The sequence below is a fragment of the Mirounga angustirostris genome, unplaced genomic scaffold, assembly GCF_029215605.1.
Source record: "Mirounga angustirostris isolate CCGP_5_RB_7025 unplaced genomic scaffold, mMirAng1.0.hap1 SCAF_5, whole genome shotgun sequence".
NCBI lineage: Eukaryota > Metazoa > Chordata > Mammalia > Carnivora > Phocidae > Mirounga > Mirounga angustirostris.
The window spans coordinates 15,634,542-15,651,339 of NW_026991713.1; the positions used below are offsets into that span (position 1 = coordinate 15,634,542).

At 42.2% G+C, this 16,798-nt stretch overlaps 1 protein-coding gene across 1 annotated transcript in view; it reads right to left on the reverse strand.

Annotated features, from left to right (window-relative positions):
* Positions 1-16,798, reverse strand: part of RFX4 (regulatory factor X4) — a gene marked incomplete at its 5' end in the record, with an annotated part of 92,817 nt that overhangs the window by 40,170 nt on the left and 35,849 nt on the right. The window contains 2 exons of the mRNA XM_064590237.1: positions 973-1,031; positions 3,015-3,115. Of these exons, the coding sequence (XP_064446307.1) occupies positions 973-1,031; positions 3,015-3,115 (160 nt within the window). The remainder of the gene's footprint in view (positions 1-972; positions 1,032-3,014; positions 3,116-16,798) is intronic.

The following is a 16,798-nucleotide window of genomic DNA, read 5'->3' on the forward strand; positions in this document are numbered from 1 at the left end:
AAAAACAATTTTTGAACACATGCAAATCAAACAAAAATAAGCCCACCCACTTGAGGGCCAGATCTGACTGGCAGCCACCGGTTTGCCCCTTCCGCTTTAAGATCATTAATATTCTAATGAATGTTAACTGGCTGCCTTAATAGACTTAGATTCCCTTCCTTAAGGTACAAACTTAAGAGAAATACAAAGCTTTATGCCATCGAATTATCACCAAGGAGTTATAAGGAGATAGTCCACCTTTCACTGTACAAATTTTTGTTATTGCTGAATTTTTTTATAGTAAGCATATGTCACTTTTGTGCTAAAAAGAACAAAAATCTGGAGAAAATAAACAAAAGGGGGTAAATATTTAACATACTGTGTGCCTTTGAACTCTTCTGGATGATACATACACAACAAACAAATCATCCTCTTTATATTTGAATCATTTATTTCTGTGACTCACAAGGGGGGGGTGTTGTGTGACACTGGGCCCCCGAGCTACATTTGGTCATGTCTGGAGACATTCTTGATGGTCAAAATCAAGGTGGTACCTGGGGGTGGGGTGCTGCTAGGCATCTGGTTGCTGGCATGCGGGTGGAGGCCAGGGATGCTACTAAATCTTTGCACTGCACCAAACAACTCCCGAGAGCAAAGAATGATCCAGCCCCACATGTCAGCAGTGGCCGAGAAAGCCCGATCTACTCAAGGGAAATGCAAACTTGCACGCCAGAACATATCTGAAAGGTTAAGGGGCGACTGACGTCAGAAATTATTTTGTATGCTAGTCGGAAATATTTTGTGATTGCTTAATGTTATTCTTTATCAGTAGAAATTAAAGGTACCAGTAAGAGTATATCAAACACCTATTATACTGTATTAAACTATCAAACAGCCACACCCCCGATGGATCTCTGGGGAGCTGTTCTGTGCATTTGCCCCTCATGGGCAATGACTTCAAAGGAGTTAGAAAACATAACACAGGATACATACCTGGCAAAGATGATTCAGTGATGTCTGCCGTCTCAGAATTTGGGAAAACCTTCTCGACACTGCAAGAAGGAAGAGTTAGTCTGAAGTATTTGCATGCTGTATGGTCCTACCTTGGATTTTCCAGGGGCAGATTTCAAAAAGTAGCTTATTTGCCTAAATGCGTTTCACTGTCCAACCCCATTTTATGCACCCGCTGGCAAAACCCTGCATTTGATTCTTTGTTCTCCCGTGTGGACAGCTATTTCCTAAAATGGCGATATTTGGGGTACATATTTCAAAGTCACCCGCATGCCATACTGGCAGGTGTGAGAAATTGTGGTGTCAATCAACCGTGAATAAAAGCAATTATTTACTTGTCTTTCATTTCGCTAATTGCAAGCTCAATCACTTCTCCCCATAAATAATTGCTGGAATCAAGTGGAAGCTTTGAAGAAGGCCCTTTAAAAGTAGTATATCTAATAGGGAAACTTGATTGAGCCTCAGCGGTGTGTGGTGTGAGGGGCTGCTTTTAGGACGGAACCCTGGGCTGCACTTTGAATGCGGCTTTGCATTCATAATCTGCCATTTTTATCAAATGATCTCCATGACCTGTTGGTGTGTTTTGCTGATCCTGTTTACCACAGTCATTTAACAGGCTGATGGTTCGAAGTGGGATGATCTTAAATCTGAAGATTTCAAGACCAAGCAGACAAGCCATGTGCCAGCCCCAGGTCTCCACGATTGCAGAGTTGTCTGGAGTGGTGTTTCCCCTCCTCGCCCATTCTCCAAGTGCCCCCGAGGTTCCCTGGGAGAGGGGTTCCCGCAGGCCCCAACAGGTGGAAGGTCCAACAGACCTCCTTGCTGCCAACTTTCAACAGGTTTGTTTTGTCAGCATAATTAAAACGGGTGCAGGGCATTCTTCTCATTAATTTCTGAACTGGTCAAGAAGCAGAAATTTCCCTGGGATTATTCTAATTTGTACTCAGAGCCAGCTTGGTTTGAAAAATAGGGCATGGGGTGGAGAAATGGGGGGTGGGGGCACAGATGAACTTCTAATTTTCCAGACCGATCAATCGTTAATCCTTCTCCTTAATTACTTTTTCTTTAACTTTGTGATGTGGAATTTAGTGCTCATGAAAAGAAAAGAACTGAGAGCCGTGAAATAAAGCGGGCTTTATCAGTAGGTGCTGGGCGCTGCAGGCGGCCTCAGCCTTGGAGCGCGTCTGAAAGGGCTCCCTGTGCCTGCCCAGAGAGGGTAATTTGATCCCCTTCATTTTCCCTGCCGCCACTTTCTCCCGGGCAAGAATGGCAAGCTGGATTCAAATGCTGCTTTAAGAAACCTATATCTTAAAACTTTGGCTTAAAATCATTTCATCTTGGTATAATAGCACATGCATCTTCCCACAAGTCCAGAAACACCGAGACAGAGAAATAGGACCAGTTTTCTCAGGCAAAACTAATGGGGGAGAGTGGCTGGTGATGCTCAGCAGAAAAGAAAAAAAAAAAAAAAAAAAAAAAAATCACAGTCCTAATCCCCGTAGGAGAAATATTAATTTGGCTTTCTCGTTAGGCAGAGAATTGAATATGGGAAGCCCTGAAGCCGTTTTCTGTCTCCTGTTACCACCTTTTTGGGGGGCAGGGCTTCAGGGAAATCCCAGAGTTTCGGGGTCGGACAGATTTGAGTTTGACTTCTGGCCCCTTCTTACAGGGATACTGCACCCTACATCACAGAGGCGGCGTGAGGATGAAGTGGGGTGAGATAGTGGTGATGAGCAGACACTCTGGTGTCAACAGACAGACCCGGGAGCAAATCCTGCCTCTGTTACTGACTAACCCCCTCTAAGCCCCTGTCATTTTCCATGAAAGGAGAAGTGCGCCACCCATAACACACCTTTTGGGAGGACTGAGGAAGTTCGTGCATGAAAAGCGCTAGGCTTAATACCTGGTGCTTTGCAAACAGTAAATGAAAGTCATTATTATTATTGTATGAACAACCTATGTAAAGTTGTTCGGCACTAAAATGTTGTCCTCCCTTCCCCTCGGCTCCCCACCTCTGTACTTACATTCAAACTTAATGTTTCGCAAGTTTTCTGGAAGGTCATGGAGAGCCACTTTTAGCCACTCATCCAGCTGCTTGGCAAACTTTCGGATCACCTGAGTTAAGCTGGAAGGAGAAACGATCCATTTTAAGTGCCTCGTGTGTTGCCCGACGGGGTTGGGTTGTCCTGGAATCGTGTTTTGGCCGCCCCAGTATCACTCAGTGCAGCGACCTCAGGGGCTGGGTGGACTGGGAGGCTGAGCAGGGCCCGAAGGGAATGTGCTCTGGTGCCTACGCTGGTCACTGGGGGACGTGGCGCCCCGACTCTGAGCAAAACGCCACGTGTCCTGCTTCTGTATGAGCCTGCGTTGAGGGGTGCAGACGGAGGGCGGTGGGCCCGACAGCACCCCTCTGCTGCCACTCTTGCCCCAGCGCCCGCCCACCCAGCCTGGCTCCGGCTGTCCCCGCCGCCGCCGGCCGCTTGGCAGGATCTGGGAAGCACCGACACACAGCCCTGACCCTGAAACCATACCCCGTTTTTGGAGAGCCGAGGGCTGTTTGGGGGCAGGGGGTGAAGGGTGAGGGGATGGCAGGTTGCAGCATGAAATGGGAATCAGGAGGACCTTGGGCATCACTTTCAGGCTCTCCCTGTGAACACCATGGGCTGGGTCCTCCTTCGGCTTGACTCCACAGGGACCTCAGCCCCTGGGGAGCGTCACACTGTCCTCGTCCCCCAGCAACACAGCCTACCCGGCCCTCGGCAGTGTCCTACGGACTCTCCTGTCAGACCCTGATCACTGGCCTCCCCTCTCCACCAGGCGGTCCCATCAGGTTTCTCGTCCTTCACTCCTCACTTTGCCAACCTTCTCTAAGACCCTCCACCAGCCGCGGGCACCATCCCCACTTTTCAAGGAACACAGCCGCAAAGGGAGAACTTTCCAGCATTCCACTATAGCACAACTCTCCTCCTCGGCCACCCTGACAGAATCAAGGGCCAACCCCATGTCATCCCCTCCTGCCCCCTCAGGAACCCCACTTCACTGACCGCCCCTTCTCCCGGATATCCCACCTCTTCCTCTCACCAAGCATGTCTCACCTTAAAAATAAACCCTCTTATTTCCTCACGCTCTCTCTTCAGGGTACCACCCTCTGTCTTCCACTTCACAGACGTCCTTCTTCAGAGAGTTGTCCACACTCTTTCCTTTCCTTCACCTCCTGCTCACTCCAGTCCCTCAGCCCAAACAGCTCCCACTAGGCAGTAAGCTGCATCCAGATGTGAACCCAATGGACTCATTTTGGTTCCCATCTGGCTTGATATTTTGGCAGCATTTGGCTCTATTGGCCCCTCCTCCTTTTGGAAACATTTCACTTTCCCTGGTGGTTGTGGCCCCTGTCTTGTGGCTACTCCTTCTCAGTCACAAAGCTCAGCCCCTCCACCTGGCCTTTACTTCCTCCATCTCCTCCACATCTAGTCCTGGACCCTTGCTTGTCACACTTTGTCCTTCCCTGGATAGCTTCTCTGTGACCACAGCTTCAGTCACTATCTACACTTGCTTTTAATTTTAAGGTCCAGAGCAAAGGTCTCCAGAACTCTAGACCAACCACCTACAGGGCCCCTCCATTTAGCATTCTAAAGACACATCAACCTCAGCATGTCCAAACTGAACTCATCGCTTCTCTGTCAGACGTCCTTTTCTTATGTTCCCTATTTCACCGTGAACTCTACTTTCCCTAAAGTTTTTGTTTTCAACTTTTTTATATGAAAAAATTTCAAATATACCCCAAGATAGAATGGTATAATAAACCTCCAAGTATCTCTGACCCAGCTCCAATAACTAGCAACATTTTCCCACTTCAGTTTATCACATGCCACTCTGTCTTTTCAGGAATGCGATAAGCAAATTCATGATGTATCATTTCAGAAACTTTGTGTCCATCTTCTAGCATGCACTTAAATATGTATGTATGTGTATACACACACACACACAATTTAAAACCTCCATGCCATTAGTATACCTAACAGAATGAACAGCAATTCCTTAATATTATCTAAAGCCCAGGGGCACCTGGGTGGCTCAGCCAGTTAAGCATCTGCCTTTGGCTCAGGTCATGATCTCAGGGTCCTGGGATCCAGTCCCACATTAGGCTCCCTGCTCAGTGGGGAGTCTGCTTCTCCCTCTGTGCTCTCCCTCTCTCTCGCTCTCTCAAATAAATAAATAAAATCTTTAAAAAATGTATTATCTAAAGCCTAGTCTGTCCTCAGATTTCTCTATTTCTCTCAGAGCAATCTTTTGGTTTCTTTGAATCAGGATCCAAACAAGGTCTACACACTGCACAAAACGTTGCCTTGTTCTATTTCTTAAGACTTTTTAAAAATTCTCTTTCATGCCATTGGTTTGTTGGCCACCTCATGTTATTTGTTCCCTGGAATGTCCCACACCGATTTGGTTGATGTCTTCCTCATAGTGCCATTTAACCTGTTCATCTATCCTGCGTGCTTCTCATAAACTGACAGGTCTAAAGAGTAGATCGAATTAAGTTACATTTTTTTTTAAGGCAAGAGACTTCGTAGGTGGCCCCTGTACTGCCCACTGTATCACACCATGAGACTTATAATGGTTGGTTGTTCCTCTTTTACTGTATCTGGTTTTGACACTTGAATAGTCTCTCTTCCCATGAGCGGGTACTGCAGATTTTATCTCCAAATTGTCTCTCAACCTCATCCAGTCTTTCCCTCTTCTCCCTACTTCCAGCTATCATCATCTCTCACCTGGGCCAGTATGACAGCTTCTACAACAGTGGGTACAAGAGCCTACCTGCTCTGCTACTTCCCTACCTCTACCCTGTCTTCCACATTGTGAGAGCGATTTCTCTAAAACCCTTGCAATTCTGATCTAGTTCACCTTCTGATTAAAACCCCCCAAAGCTTTCCCATTCTTCTTGGATAAAGACCAAAATCCTGACTGTGATCCCCAAGGCTCACACTCTAGCCTTGCTTCCTCTCCAGCCTCACCTCGCATTCTCTCTCTTCATCCATGTTTCAGCCCCTCTTGCCTCCACCTAGTTCTTTCCCACCTCAGGGCCTTTGACCTTGGCATCCTTCTGTCCAAGAGCATCCCACCCTTCTTCACCTACTGGACTCCTCCTCGTCGATCTGATCTCAGAGCAGGTGTCACGTCCACAGGAAAACCTTCTCTGAAACCCCCTACTTTAGGTCAGAGCCCCTGATTGTTCCTCTTGAAGGGCCAAGTTGTGACAGTTGGTAACTATACACTGACTTGTGTGATTATCTGATTCATGTCCATCTTTCCCACTAGACTATATGCTCCAATGCGGAGGCAGGGACTATGTCTATTTTGCTTATCACTGTGTGTTCAGCACCTAGCATAGTGCCAGACACCACACTGAACCCCTCTTTATCTTTCTGACTTCAGCTCCTCCCACTCCCTCTCCCCACCTCCACCCTTACCCCCTGCCAGCTTACTCAATTCCCACAGCACCAGCTTCCTTTCTGTTTCTTCAGGTCCTTGACAACCTCACCAGGGCCTTTGCATCTGCTGTTCCGTCAGCCTGGAAAGCTCCTGCCCCAGACTGTAGCCGGTTCCCTCCCTTCCTTAACAACTTCAGAGGTTGGGTTCAAGTGCTGACCACAGGATCTGAAACTGCCAGTATCCCCACACTCCCAGTTCTACCAACTATCTCAACACTCTTGAGACTGCCAAATGTTTTAAAAAGATCAGTCTGGTTCCTGGGATGAGAGTCGAGTATAGAAGGGCAAGGACAAAACAGGGAGATCTGTTTGGAGGTCATCCCAATAATCTAGGCAAGAAAGCATCCTGGTTGAGGGTGGTAACAGTGGAAATAATGCAATGTGGTCAGATTAAAATATTTGGAAGGCAGAGCCAACCAGGAGGTCCTGGTGAGTGGATGCGGGTGTATGAATAAAGAATGTTGTCAAGGATGTCTTCGTGAAAGAAAGTGGTATATGTACCCCTGTGCCTAGCAGAGTGCTTGATATCCAAGAGGTGCTTAATAAATGTTGAATACTGAGTGAACCAAAAGTACTGCACACGTAATAAAGCCAAAGTACATTCTCGGCAATTAGCACATGGATCCAACTTCTAAGTGAGAAGATTTCTCAGAATATTTGGCCACTCTTGACAGAGGTCAAAATTTAGAGAGGTGTCTGGAGTGATCATATGATGGCTGTTGTACCATCAAGGAGGGTGGGCTGCCATTCCACACCCATGACACCTTTCCCGGGGGCCATTACTTGCAGCTGGCGTAGAGGAGCTGGCCTTCATACGGGAGCAGGAAGTAAGCAGCAGGACCAGTGATGGGTCTTCTCCTTTGTGCAATCGTTTGATTTTATTACAGTGAAGAAAAGCGGGAAGCGACTCATCCTGAAAAGGATTCTATTTTGGGACTTGGAACTGGGACTGCCAGATTTTTAGGAGTAATCTGAACAGAGCAAGAGAGGAGCTGGCCTCCTGATCACCTAGCTTGGAGTGGCCTCCTGGCCTGCTCCACCTTCCTGCAGCATCAGATGATGCTGACCACCACCCCCTTCCTCGCTACTCTCCTTCGACGGTATGCACCCTGCGGCCTGACACCCTTCTCTGCTAACTTACTTTGTCTCCTTCCATCTCACTCCCCAGGCTGGCACTCCCAGGGTCTGTCCTGTAGCTCCAGTGCCTCACCTTCTCATCCCTTTTACGCAGGTGGCTCCCTTGTCTATAGCTCCAGCTTCAGCCCTTCTCCTGCATCTTAATTCCACACTTGGAACTCTGACTGACTTCCAGCCGTGATGCTGGAACAACAGCAACAGCACTGATACCAGCTACCTTTTAATGAGTGCAGTGTGCCAAGTGCTAAACACTTCACATGTGTTTTCTTATTTAATCCTCACGTCTACCCTATGAAGTAGGTACTGTTGTTAGTCCCAGCAGAGAGGTGAGAAACCAAGGCTCAGAGAAGTTACTTGATTTGTCCGAGGAGATAACAAATAAGTGGACAAGCAAGATGGAGGCCCACATGTGTTTGCCTCCAAAGCTCTGGTATCTTGGTCTTCTCTTTGCTTCTCTGATATCTCATCTTCCCTGCCCATCCACCACCCCTATACACATATGTGCACGTGCGTGCACACACACACTTCCTTACTTCTGATAAACCAGTCATTACTAACAACCACTACACCAAGATCACCTGGGAGGTCACGAGAGGTGAAAAGCCCAAGTTTGAGAATGAGCTACCTTTCTTATAAATAAACAGCAAATGGTTCATGGTGATCTCTATGTTATCACTTGTTCACCTGAATTTCAATACGCTTTACTGTGTTAGAAGGTAAAAGGCGGGTCTGAGCTAGTCAGCTAGTGCAAACCTCCAGAGTCCGATCTCCTTTCTACCCTGGCCAAGCACAGGGCCGGGCACACAGAAGGCACTCAAACAGGCTTCAGGGAGGAATAAGCACATAAAATTGTGAAAAGTCAGCTGTCTGATGAGGTCTGGTCTTTTGAATAACTTTTTCTCCCTGATTTCATGAGAAAGGTGCTGGATTTCTAAGTCAAGGATCACTTTGGCAATTAGTTAACAATATAATTTTTAAAAATGGTCTCCTCGGGCAGACAGTGATCTTAGTGAGAGCAGGGAGCACGTGTATCTTCTTTAATGCATTGCTCCAGGACTCAGCATAGTGCCCCGTATGTTGTGGTAATCAATAAACACTGTTTAATGAAGAATCAACAGTGGAGTCGTGACTGTTTCATTTATTTGCGGGTAAAGGTGGACTAAAGTTATTTCAGCTCTTAAGCTTCAATTTTTATGTCTATAAAAACAAGCCAATTATAGAGGAGGAGGCAGGGGTCAGCATTTCACTAGCACCCCACAAACTGCTTCATAACAAACTACAGATGCCTTGCCTGTGTGTAACACCTAGTAAGCAATACTAGAGGTAGGTGAAGCTCTCATATAAAGGTGTGTATACTTCCGCTGACCCCCAGGAGGTCACTACAAAACAAAGGTACACATTTGGCCACTATCTAGTTCCCCTGAACAATGTGCAAGAAAGAATAACTCAAAGCCTAAAGGGGTCCATATATATATATATGTGTGTGTGTGTGTGTATTTATTTAAAATTTAAAATCAGATATATACGCATTTGCACAGGGTTATAAAAAAATCCCGTCTTAATTAGAACACTAGAAAAATATAGAAAAAAATGAGACTAAAATTTGACCATAATCCCACCAGGATGTAATCTTTGTTGCCTTTCTAGGTGTGTTTCTGTTCCACCTAGAATGTGGAAAATTAGAAAGAGTAACACTCCCACCATAACAAGAGAAAGCCAGATAATCTGCAAAATCCTAACTGTTCTTTAACCCATCAGACAGCTGAGGTCACAATTGCCTAGCTTGGAATACATAGAAAGACAGGTACCTCCAAAGAGAGGAGGACTTGGGAACAGGTTCATCTATATCTGAGGGAGGAAAGTGGGACATCTAAGTAAAAAGAATTCAGCTCAATTTGTAAAACAAATTGCTAAAGGCAATGTGTGAACTTACATGAGAGTATAGAACTCTGGGAGCGACGACGGATGCAAAGGAAGTTTACGTCTATTCACAAGATCTTCTCCACAGACCTCACCAGGTTCTAATGAAGAGTCCCCAAGAACAGAGAATGGAGGAAGCGTATCTCTGAGGTGCCTGTTTGCAGGAGGGGAGCAACCACTGCTGTGGGAATAGCATGAAGCCCTAGCCAGCCCTCTCTTCCCTATGCAACAAAAGCCTCAAGTGGCTAGTGGGAGGACAGAAACACTGTTGACTGTAGGCAAAGAAAGGGACCAATTGCGGGTGGGGGAAATAAAAACAAAAAACTCCCTAACCTTGGTAGAAACCCATCACGGGCTCAGACTATTAGAAGTTTCTCTCTGGGGTGGGACAGGATCACTGAGATTGCCCAACTCTGAGAGCCAAAAACACAGGGCTTGCTAGGACTAAGCCAGGACAGCAGGGAACCCCCACCCCCCCACCTCAGCCCCAAAGCGGCTAACAAGTGTGTATACTTACGGGGAAGGCCTAAGGGTGTAGCAGCAACATTGAAAATAACTCCCTCAACAAACAAACTTCCAACATAAGCACAGGTACCCCAGAAGAATTTGGATCTGGTAGTCCACTGAGGGTACCCATAGCAACAGCAAAACCCACACCCAATCAATGCCTGAATCAACGGACTCAACTCAACTCAATTCCTCACATTAAGAGCCTAGAAGAAAAGAGGCATGTCTATTTCCAGGCATAAAGACTATCTACTTCAGTCTCTACTGTTCTTTTTTTTTTTTTTTTTTTTAAGCAGTCTCTACTGTTCTAACCACTGTTTTGAAGTCAATAAAAAATTATAGGATACACAGAAAATTAAGAAAAAGAACCACTATGACTAAATGGATAAAAAAACAAGACCCATCTATATGCTGCCTACAAGAAACTTATTTCAGACCTAAGACACATACAGACTGAAAGTGAAGGTATGCAAAATGAGAGTGAAAAAAGAAAAAAATGATGGGTAGCAATACTTATATAAGACAAAAAAGGACTTTAAAACAAAGACTGTAACAAGAGACAAAGAAGGGCATTACATAATGATAAAGGAATCCATCCAGTAAGAGGATAAAACAATTATAAATATCCAAGCATCCAACACAGGAGCACCTAAATACGTAAAGCAAATATTAACAGACGTAAAAGGAGAAGTTGACAGTAACACATTAATAGTAGGGGAACTTAACAGCCCATTTACATCAATGGGTGGATTATCCAGGCAGAAAATCAGTAAGGAAACAGTGGCTTTGAATGATACATTAGACCAGATGGACTTAACAGATATATTCAAAACATTCCATCCAGAAACATTCTTTTCAAGTTCATATGGAACATTCTGCAGGATAGATCACATGTTAGGTCACAAAACAAGTCTCAATAAATTTAATATTTAAATATTATTAAGCATCTTTTCTGATCATAAGGGTATGAAACTAGAAATCAATTACAAAAAAAAAAAACTAGAAAAAACACAAACACAATGCTACTTAAACAAAATGCTACTAAACAACCAATGGGTCAATGAAGAAATCAAAGAGGAAATGATGGGCATTAAGGAGGGCACTTGATGGAATGAGTACTGGGTGTTATATACAACTGATGAATCACTAAATTCTACCCCTGAAACTAATAATACACTATATGTTAACAAAACTGAATTTAAATAAAAAATTTAAAAAAATACATAGAGACAAATGAAATTGAAAACCCAATGGTCCAAAATCTTTGGGACACAGCAAAAGCAGTTCTAAGAGGGAAGTCTATAGTGATACAGGGCTACCTCAAGAAACAAAAAATATTTCAAATAATCTAATATTATACATAAAGGAATTAGAAAAAGAACAAAGCCCCAAGTTAGTAGAAGGAAGGAATAAAGATCAGAGTGGAAATAAATGAAACAGGAACAAGACAAGGATGTTCACTCTCACCAACTTTTAGTCAACAGAGTACCAGAAGTCCTAACCATAGCAATCAGACAAGAGAAAGAATTAAAAGGCATCCAAACTGGTAAAGTAGAAGTAAAACTGCAGATGACAGATATATATAGAAAACCCCAGGGTCCACTGTAAAACTATTAGAACTAATAAATGAGTTCAATAAAGTTACAGGACACAAAATTAATATACAGAAATCTACTGCATTTCTATACACTAATAATGAAGTAGCAGAAGAAGAAATTAAGAAAACAATCCCATTTACACATGCACCAAAAAGAATAAAATACCTAGGAATAAACTTTAACCAAGGAGGTGAAAAGCCTATACTCTAAAAACTGTAAGACACTGATGAAAGAAACAGAATACAACATGAACAAATATAAAGAAATACATGCTTATGGATTAGAAGAACTAATATTGTTAAAATGTCCATACTACCCAAAGCAATCTATAGATTCAATGCAATCTCTATCAAAATACCAACAGTATTTCTCAGAGAACTAGAACAAATAATTCTAAAATTGATATGGAAACACAAAAAATCCCAAATAGCCAAAGCAATCTTGAGAAAGAACAAAGCGGAAGGTACCACAATCCCAGATGTTAAGATATACTACAAAGCTAAAGTAATCAAAACAGTAAAGTACTGGGACAAAATAGACATATAGATCACTGGCACAGGATAGACAGTCTGAAATAAACCCATGCTCATATGGTCAATTTATCTATGGCAAAGGAGGCAAGAATATACAATGGGCAAAAGACAGCCTTTGAAACAAATGGTGTTGGGAAAACAAGACAAAAACACACAAAAAACCCCTCAAAACAGATTAAAGACTTAAATATGAGACCTGAAACCATAAAACTCCTAAGAGAAAACCTAGGTAGTAATCTCTTGGACGTTGACCTTAGTAACACATTTATGGATATGTCTCCTCAGGCAAGGGAAACAAAAGCAAAAATAAACTATAGGGACTACATCAAAATAAAAAGCTTTTGCACAGCAAAGGAAACAATCAACAAAACAAAAAGGCAATCTACTGAATGGGAGGAGATATCTGCAAATGATGTATCCAATAAGGGGTTAATATCCAAAATATATGAAGAACATATACAACTCAACACCAAAAAACAGGCAATCCAATTAAAAATAAGCAGAGGACCTGAATAGACATTTTTCAAAGAAGACCTACAGATGGCAAACAGACACAGGAAAAGATGCTCAACATCACTAATCACCAGGGAAGCGCAAATCAAAACCACAATGAGAAAGTACCTCACACCAGTCACAATGGCTAGTATCAAAAAAGCAAAAAATAAGAAGTGTTGGTGAAGATATGGAGCAAAAGGAACCTTCCTGCTCTGTTGGTGAAAAGGTGAATTAATTCAATCACTGTGGAAAACAGTATGGAAGTTCCTTGGAAAATTACAAATAGAAATACCATACAATTCAGTAATTCCACTCTGGTTGTTTACTCAAAATGAAAACACTTATTTGAAAAGATATATGCATTCCTATATCCACTGCAGCATATTTACAACAGCCAAGATATGGAAGCAGCCCAGTGTCCACCAATAACTAGATAAAGAAGATGTGGTATATATACACAACGGAATATTACTTCACCATAAAAAGAATGAGATGTTGCCATTTGCAACAAAATGCATGAACCTAGAAAGTATTATGTTAAGTGAAATAAGTCAGACAGAAAAGACAAATACCATATGGACCTCACTGATATGAGGAATTCTTAATCTCAGGAAACAAACTGAGGGTTGCTGGAGTGGGGGGTGGGGTGGGAGGGATGGGGTGGCTGGGTGATAGACATTGGGGAGGGTATGTGTTATGGTGAGTGCTGTGAATTGTGCAAGACTGTTGAATCACAGATCTGTACCTCTGAAACAAATAATGCAATATATGTTAAGAAAAAGAAGAAGAGGATAGCAGGAGGGGAAGAATGAAGGGGGGGAAATTGGAGGGGGAGACGAACCATGAGAGACGATGGGCTCTGAAAAACAAACTGAGGGTTCTAGAGGGGAGGGGGGTGGGAGGATGGGTTAGCCTGGTGATGGGTATTAAAGGGCACGTTCTGCATGGAGCACTGGGTGTTATGCACAAACAATGAATCATGGAACACTACATCAAAAACTAATGATGTAATGTATGATGATTAACATAACAATAAAAAATTAAAAAAAAAAGACAAATACCATATGATTTCACCTATACGTGGATTCTAAAAACCAACCAACCAAACATAAAACCAGAAACAGACTCATAAACACAGAGAACAAACTGGTGGTTGCCAGAGGGGAGGGGGATAGGGAGAATGGGCAAAATAGGTGAAGGGAATTATGATGTACAAACTTCCAGTTTTAAAACAAGTAAGTCACAGGGATGAAAGGTACAGCATAGGGAATATAGTCAATATTATAATAATGTTGGATAGTGACCGATGGTAACTACCCTTATTTCAGTGAGCACTGATAATGTATAGAATTGTCCAATCACTATGCTATATGCCTGAAACTAATATAACATTGTAGGTCAACTATACTCCAAAAATAAAAGTTTTAAAAAGAGAAAGGATCCACTTTCAAGAGATAAAGCAATCAAGAGAACCTGGCTATCAAACAGGGAATTTAAAATAACCATGATTAATATGTCAAAGGCTCCCATGGAAAAGATAAACAATAAGCATGAACAGATGAGGAATTTCAGCAAACAGAAATAATAAAAATGAAATGTTAGAAATGAAAATAAAAACAAAACATGGCAACAGAGATGAAGAATGCCATCAACAGCTTCATTAGTAAAGTTGACATATAGTAGAAAAAAATCAGTACGCCTACAGATAGGCCAATAAAAATGACCTAAACCAAACCACAAAATGAGTGAAAAAAGTTAAACAGAGCCTCCGAGGCGGTTGTGGAACTGTTTCAAATGGTATGACATGCATGTAACTGAAATAACAGAAGGAGAAGAGAGAGAGAAAACAGAGCAGAAGATAATGGCAGGGAGTTTTCCAAATATAATGAAACACATCAAAGCACAGATCCAAGACATTCAAAAAATCTCAAGCAGGATTAAAAAAAAGACAAAACAAAACAACGAGACACATCATATTTAAACAGCTAAAAGCTAAAGATAGAGAAAATCTTGAAGGCAGCCGGAGGGGGAGAAAAAGGCACATTGTATACCGAATAGGCAAGATGTACGAACACGCAAGCCAGAAAAAACAGATTAAAATCTTTAAAGTGCTGAAAACAAAACACAAAACTTGTGAATCCAGAACACCATACCCACTGAAAGTATCTTTCAGAAATGAAAGAGAAATAGACTTTTTTGGACCAACCAAAGCTGAAATAATTCATTAGCACCCGACCTGCAATGTTAGAAAAGTTCTTCAGGCAGGGGGATATGATAATATATCACAGAAACTGGGATCTATATAAAGAAATGAGGATCAGAAATCATTAGACTGAAGGTAAATTTAAAGATTGTTTTCCATATCTTTAATTGCTCTAAAGGATAATTATCTAAAGCAAAAACAGTAACAACGTATGTGAGTTTAGAGCATATACGAAACCAAAATGTGTGACAGCAACCGCATAAAAAATGAGAGGATGAAATGGGGGTAGACTGTTGTGAGGTCCCTGTACTACGTGAGAAGCAGCATGATATTATCTGAAGGTGGGCTGTAAGTAAGAAAGATCTTAAACCCAGAGGCAACCACTAAAGAATTTTTTTAAAGAGATATAAATAACAGTCTGGTTATGGAGATAAAATAGAATAAAAAAATTTAATCTAAAACTAGACACAAAGAGATGAAAAATGGATAAAAACTGAAGGAACTAATAGAAAACAACTAGTGGGGGGGCGCCTGCGAGGCTTGGTCTGTTGAGCGCCCGACTCTTGGTTTCAGCTCAGGTCATGATCTCAGGGTCATGTGATTGAGCCCCACGCGGGGCTCTGGGCTCAGTGGGGAGTCTGCTTGAAAATTCTCTCCCTCTGCCCCTCCCGCCATGCGCTCATGCTCTGTCACGCTCTCTAAAAATAAACAATCTTTAAAAAAAAGAAAACAACTGGTTAGATGGAAATTTTTAATGAACCGTATCATTAATATCATTAAATGCAAAGGCCTAGACATGGCAACTAAAAATGGAAATTGTCAGATTGGATAAAAAAGTAAAAACTCACTATATGGGTTACATAAGATCTACTTTAAATATGAAGACACAGAGGGGCGCCTGGGTGGCTCAGTCGTTAAGCGTCTGCCTTCGGCTCAGGTCGTGGTCCCAGGGTCCTGGGATCGAGCCCCGCACTGGGCTCCCTGCTCCGCGGGAGGCCTGCTTCTCCCTCTCCCACTCCCCCTGCTTGTGTTCCCTCTCTCACTGTGTCTCTCTCTGTCAAATAAATAAATAAAATCTTTAAAAAATAAATAAATAAATAAATAAGAAGACACAGAGTAACAGGGTGGAAAAGGATATGCCATGCAAACCTCGAATGATAAGGGGCTGGCAGTGGGAGGAAGAGGGGCATGAGAAAATTTTTAAAGTGATGAAACTATATTTCAATTATACAGTTGACACTTGAACAACATGGATATGAACTCTGTGAGCACACTTATACAGGAATTGTTTTTCAATAAATACTGTACTGTAAATTTATTTTTTCTTTCTTATGATTTTCTTAACAGCATTTTCCTTTCTCTGGCTTACTCTGTTGTAAGAATATAGTATATAATACACGTAACATCCAAAATAGGTGTTAACTGTCTGTTTATGTTATTGGTAAGGCTTCTGGTCAACAGTAGTCTATTAGTACTTAAGTTTTGGGGGTGTTGAAAGTTATACACAAATTTTCAACTGCACAGGGGATCGGCACCCTAATCCCTGTGTTGTTCAAGGGTCAACTGTATATACTAAAAATGGTGAATGTTAATATATACAAAGTATACTTCAATAAGCCTGAATTTTAAAAATAAAATTAAATAAAAATCTATAAGCATATACATAATATAAAATGAAATGATAGAACTAAGAACAAAAGTATCTGTTCTGTCAATAAATGTAATTGGTCTATTATCTAGTAAGAGAAAAAATCAGATTGAACTATAAAACAAATTCTAAAATGGTTCTACATATAAGTGAGTTATAAAGGTTAAAAATAAAAAGATGGGCAAATGTATTCAAACAGATGAAAACAAAAAGAACACAGAGGTCATGATCTTAATATCAGACAACCCAAATTCTGGGCCAAAAAAAACGCTTGAATT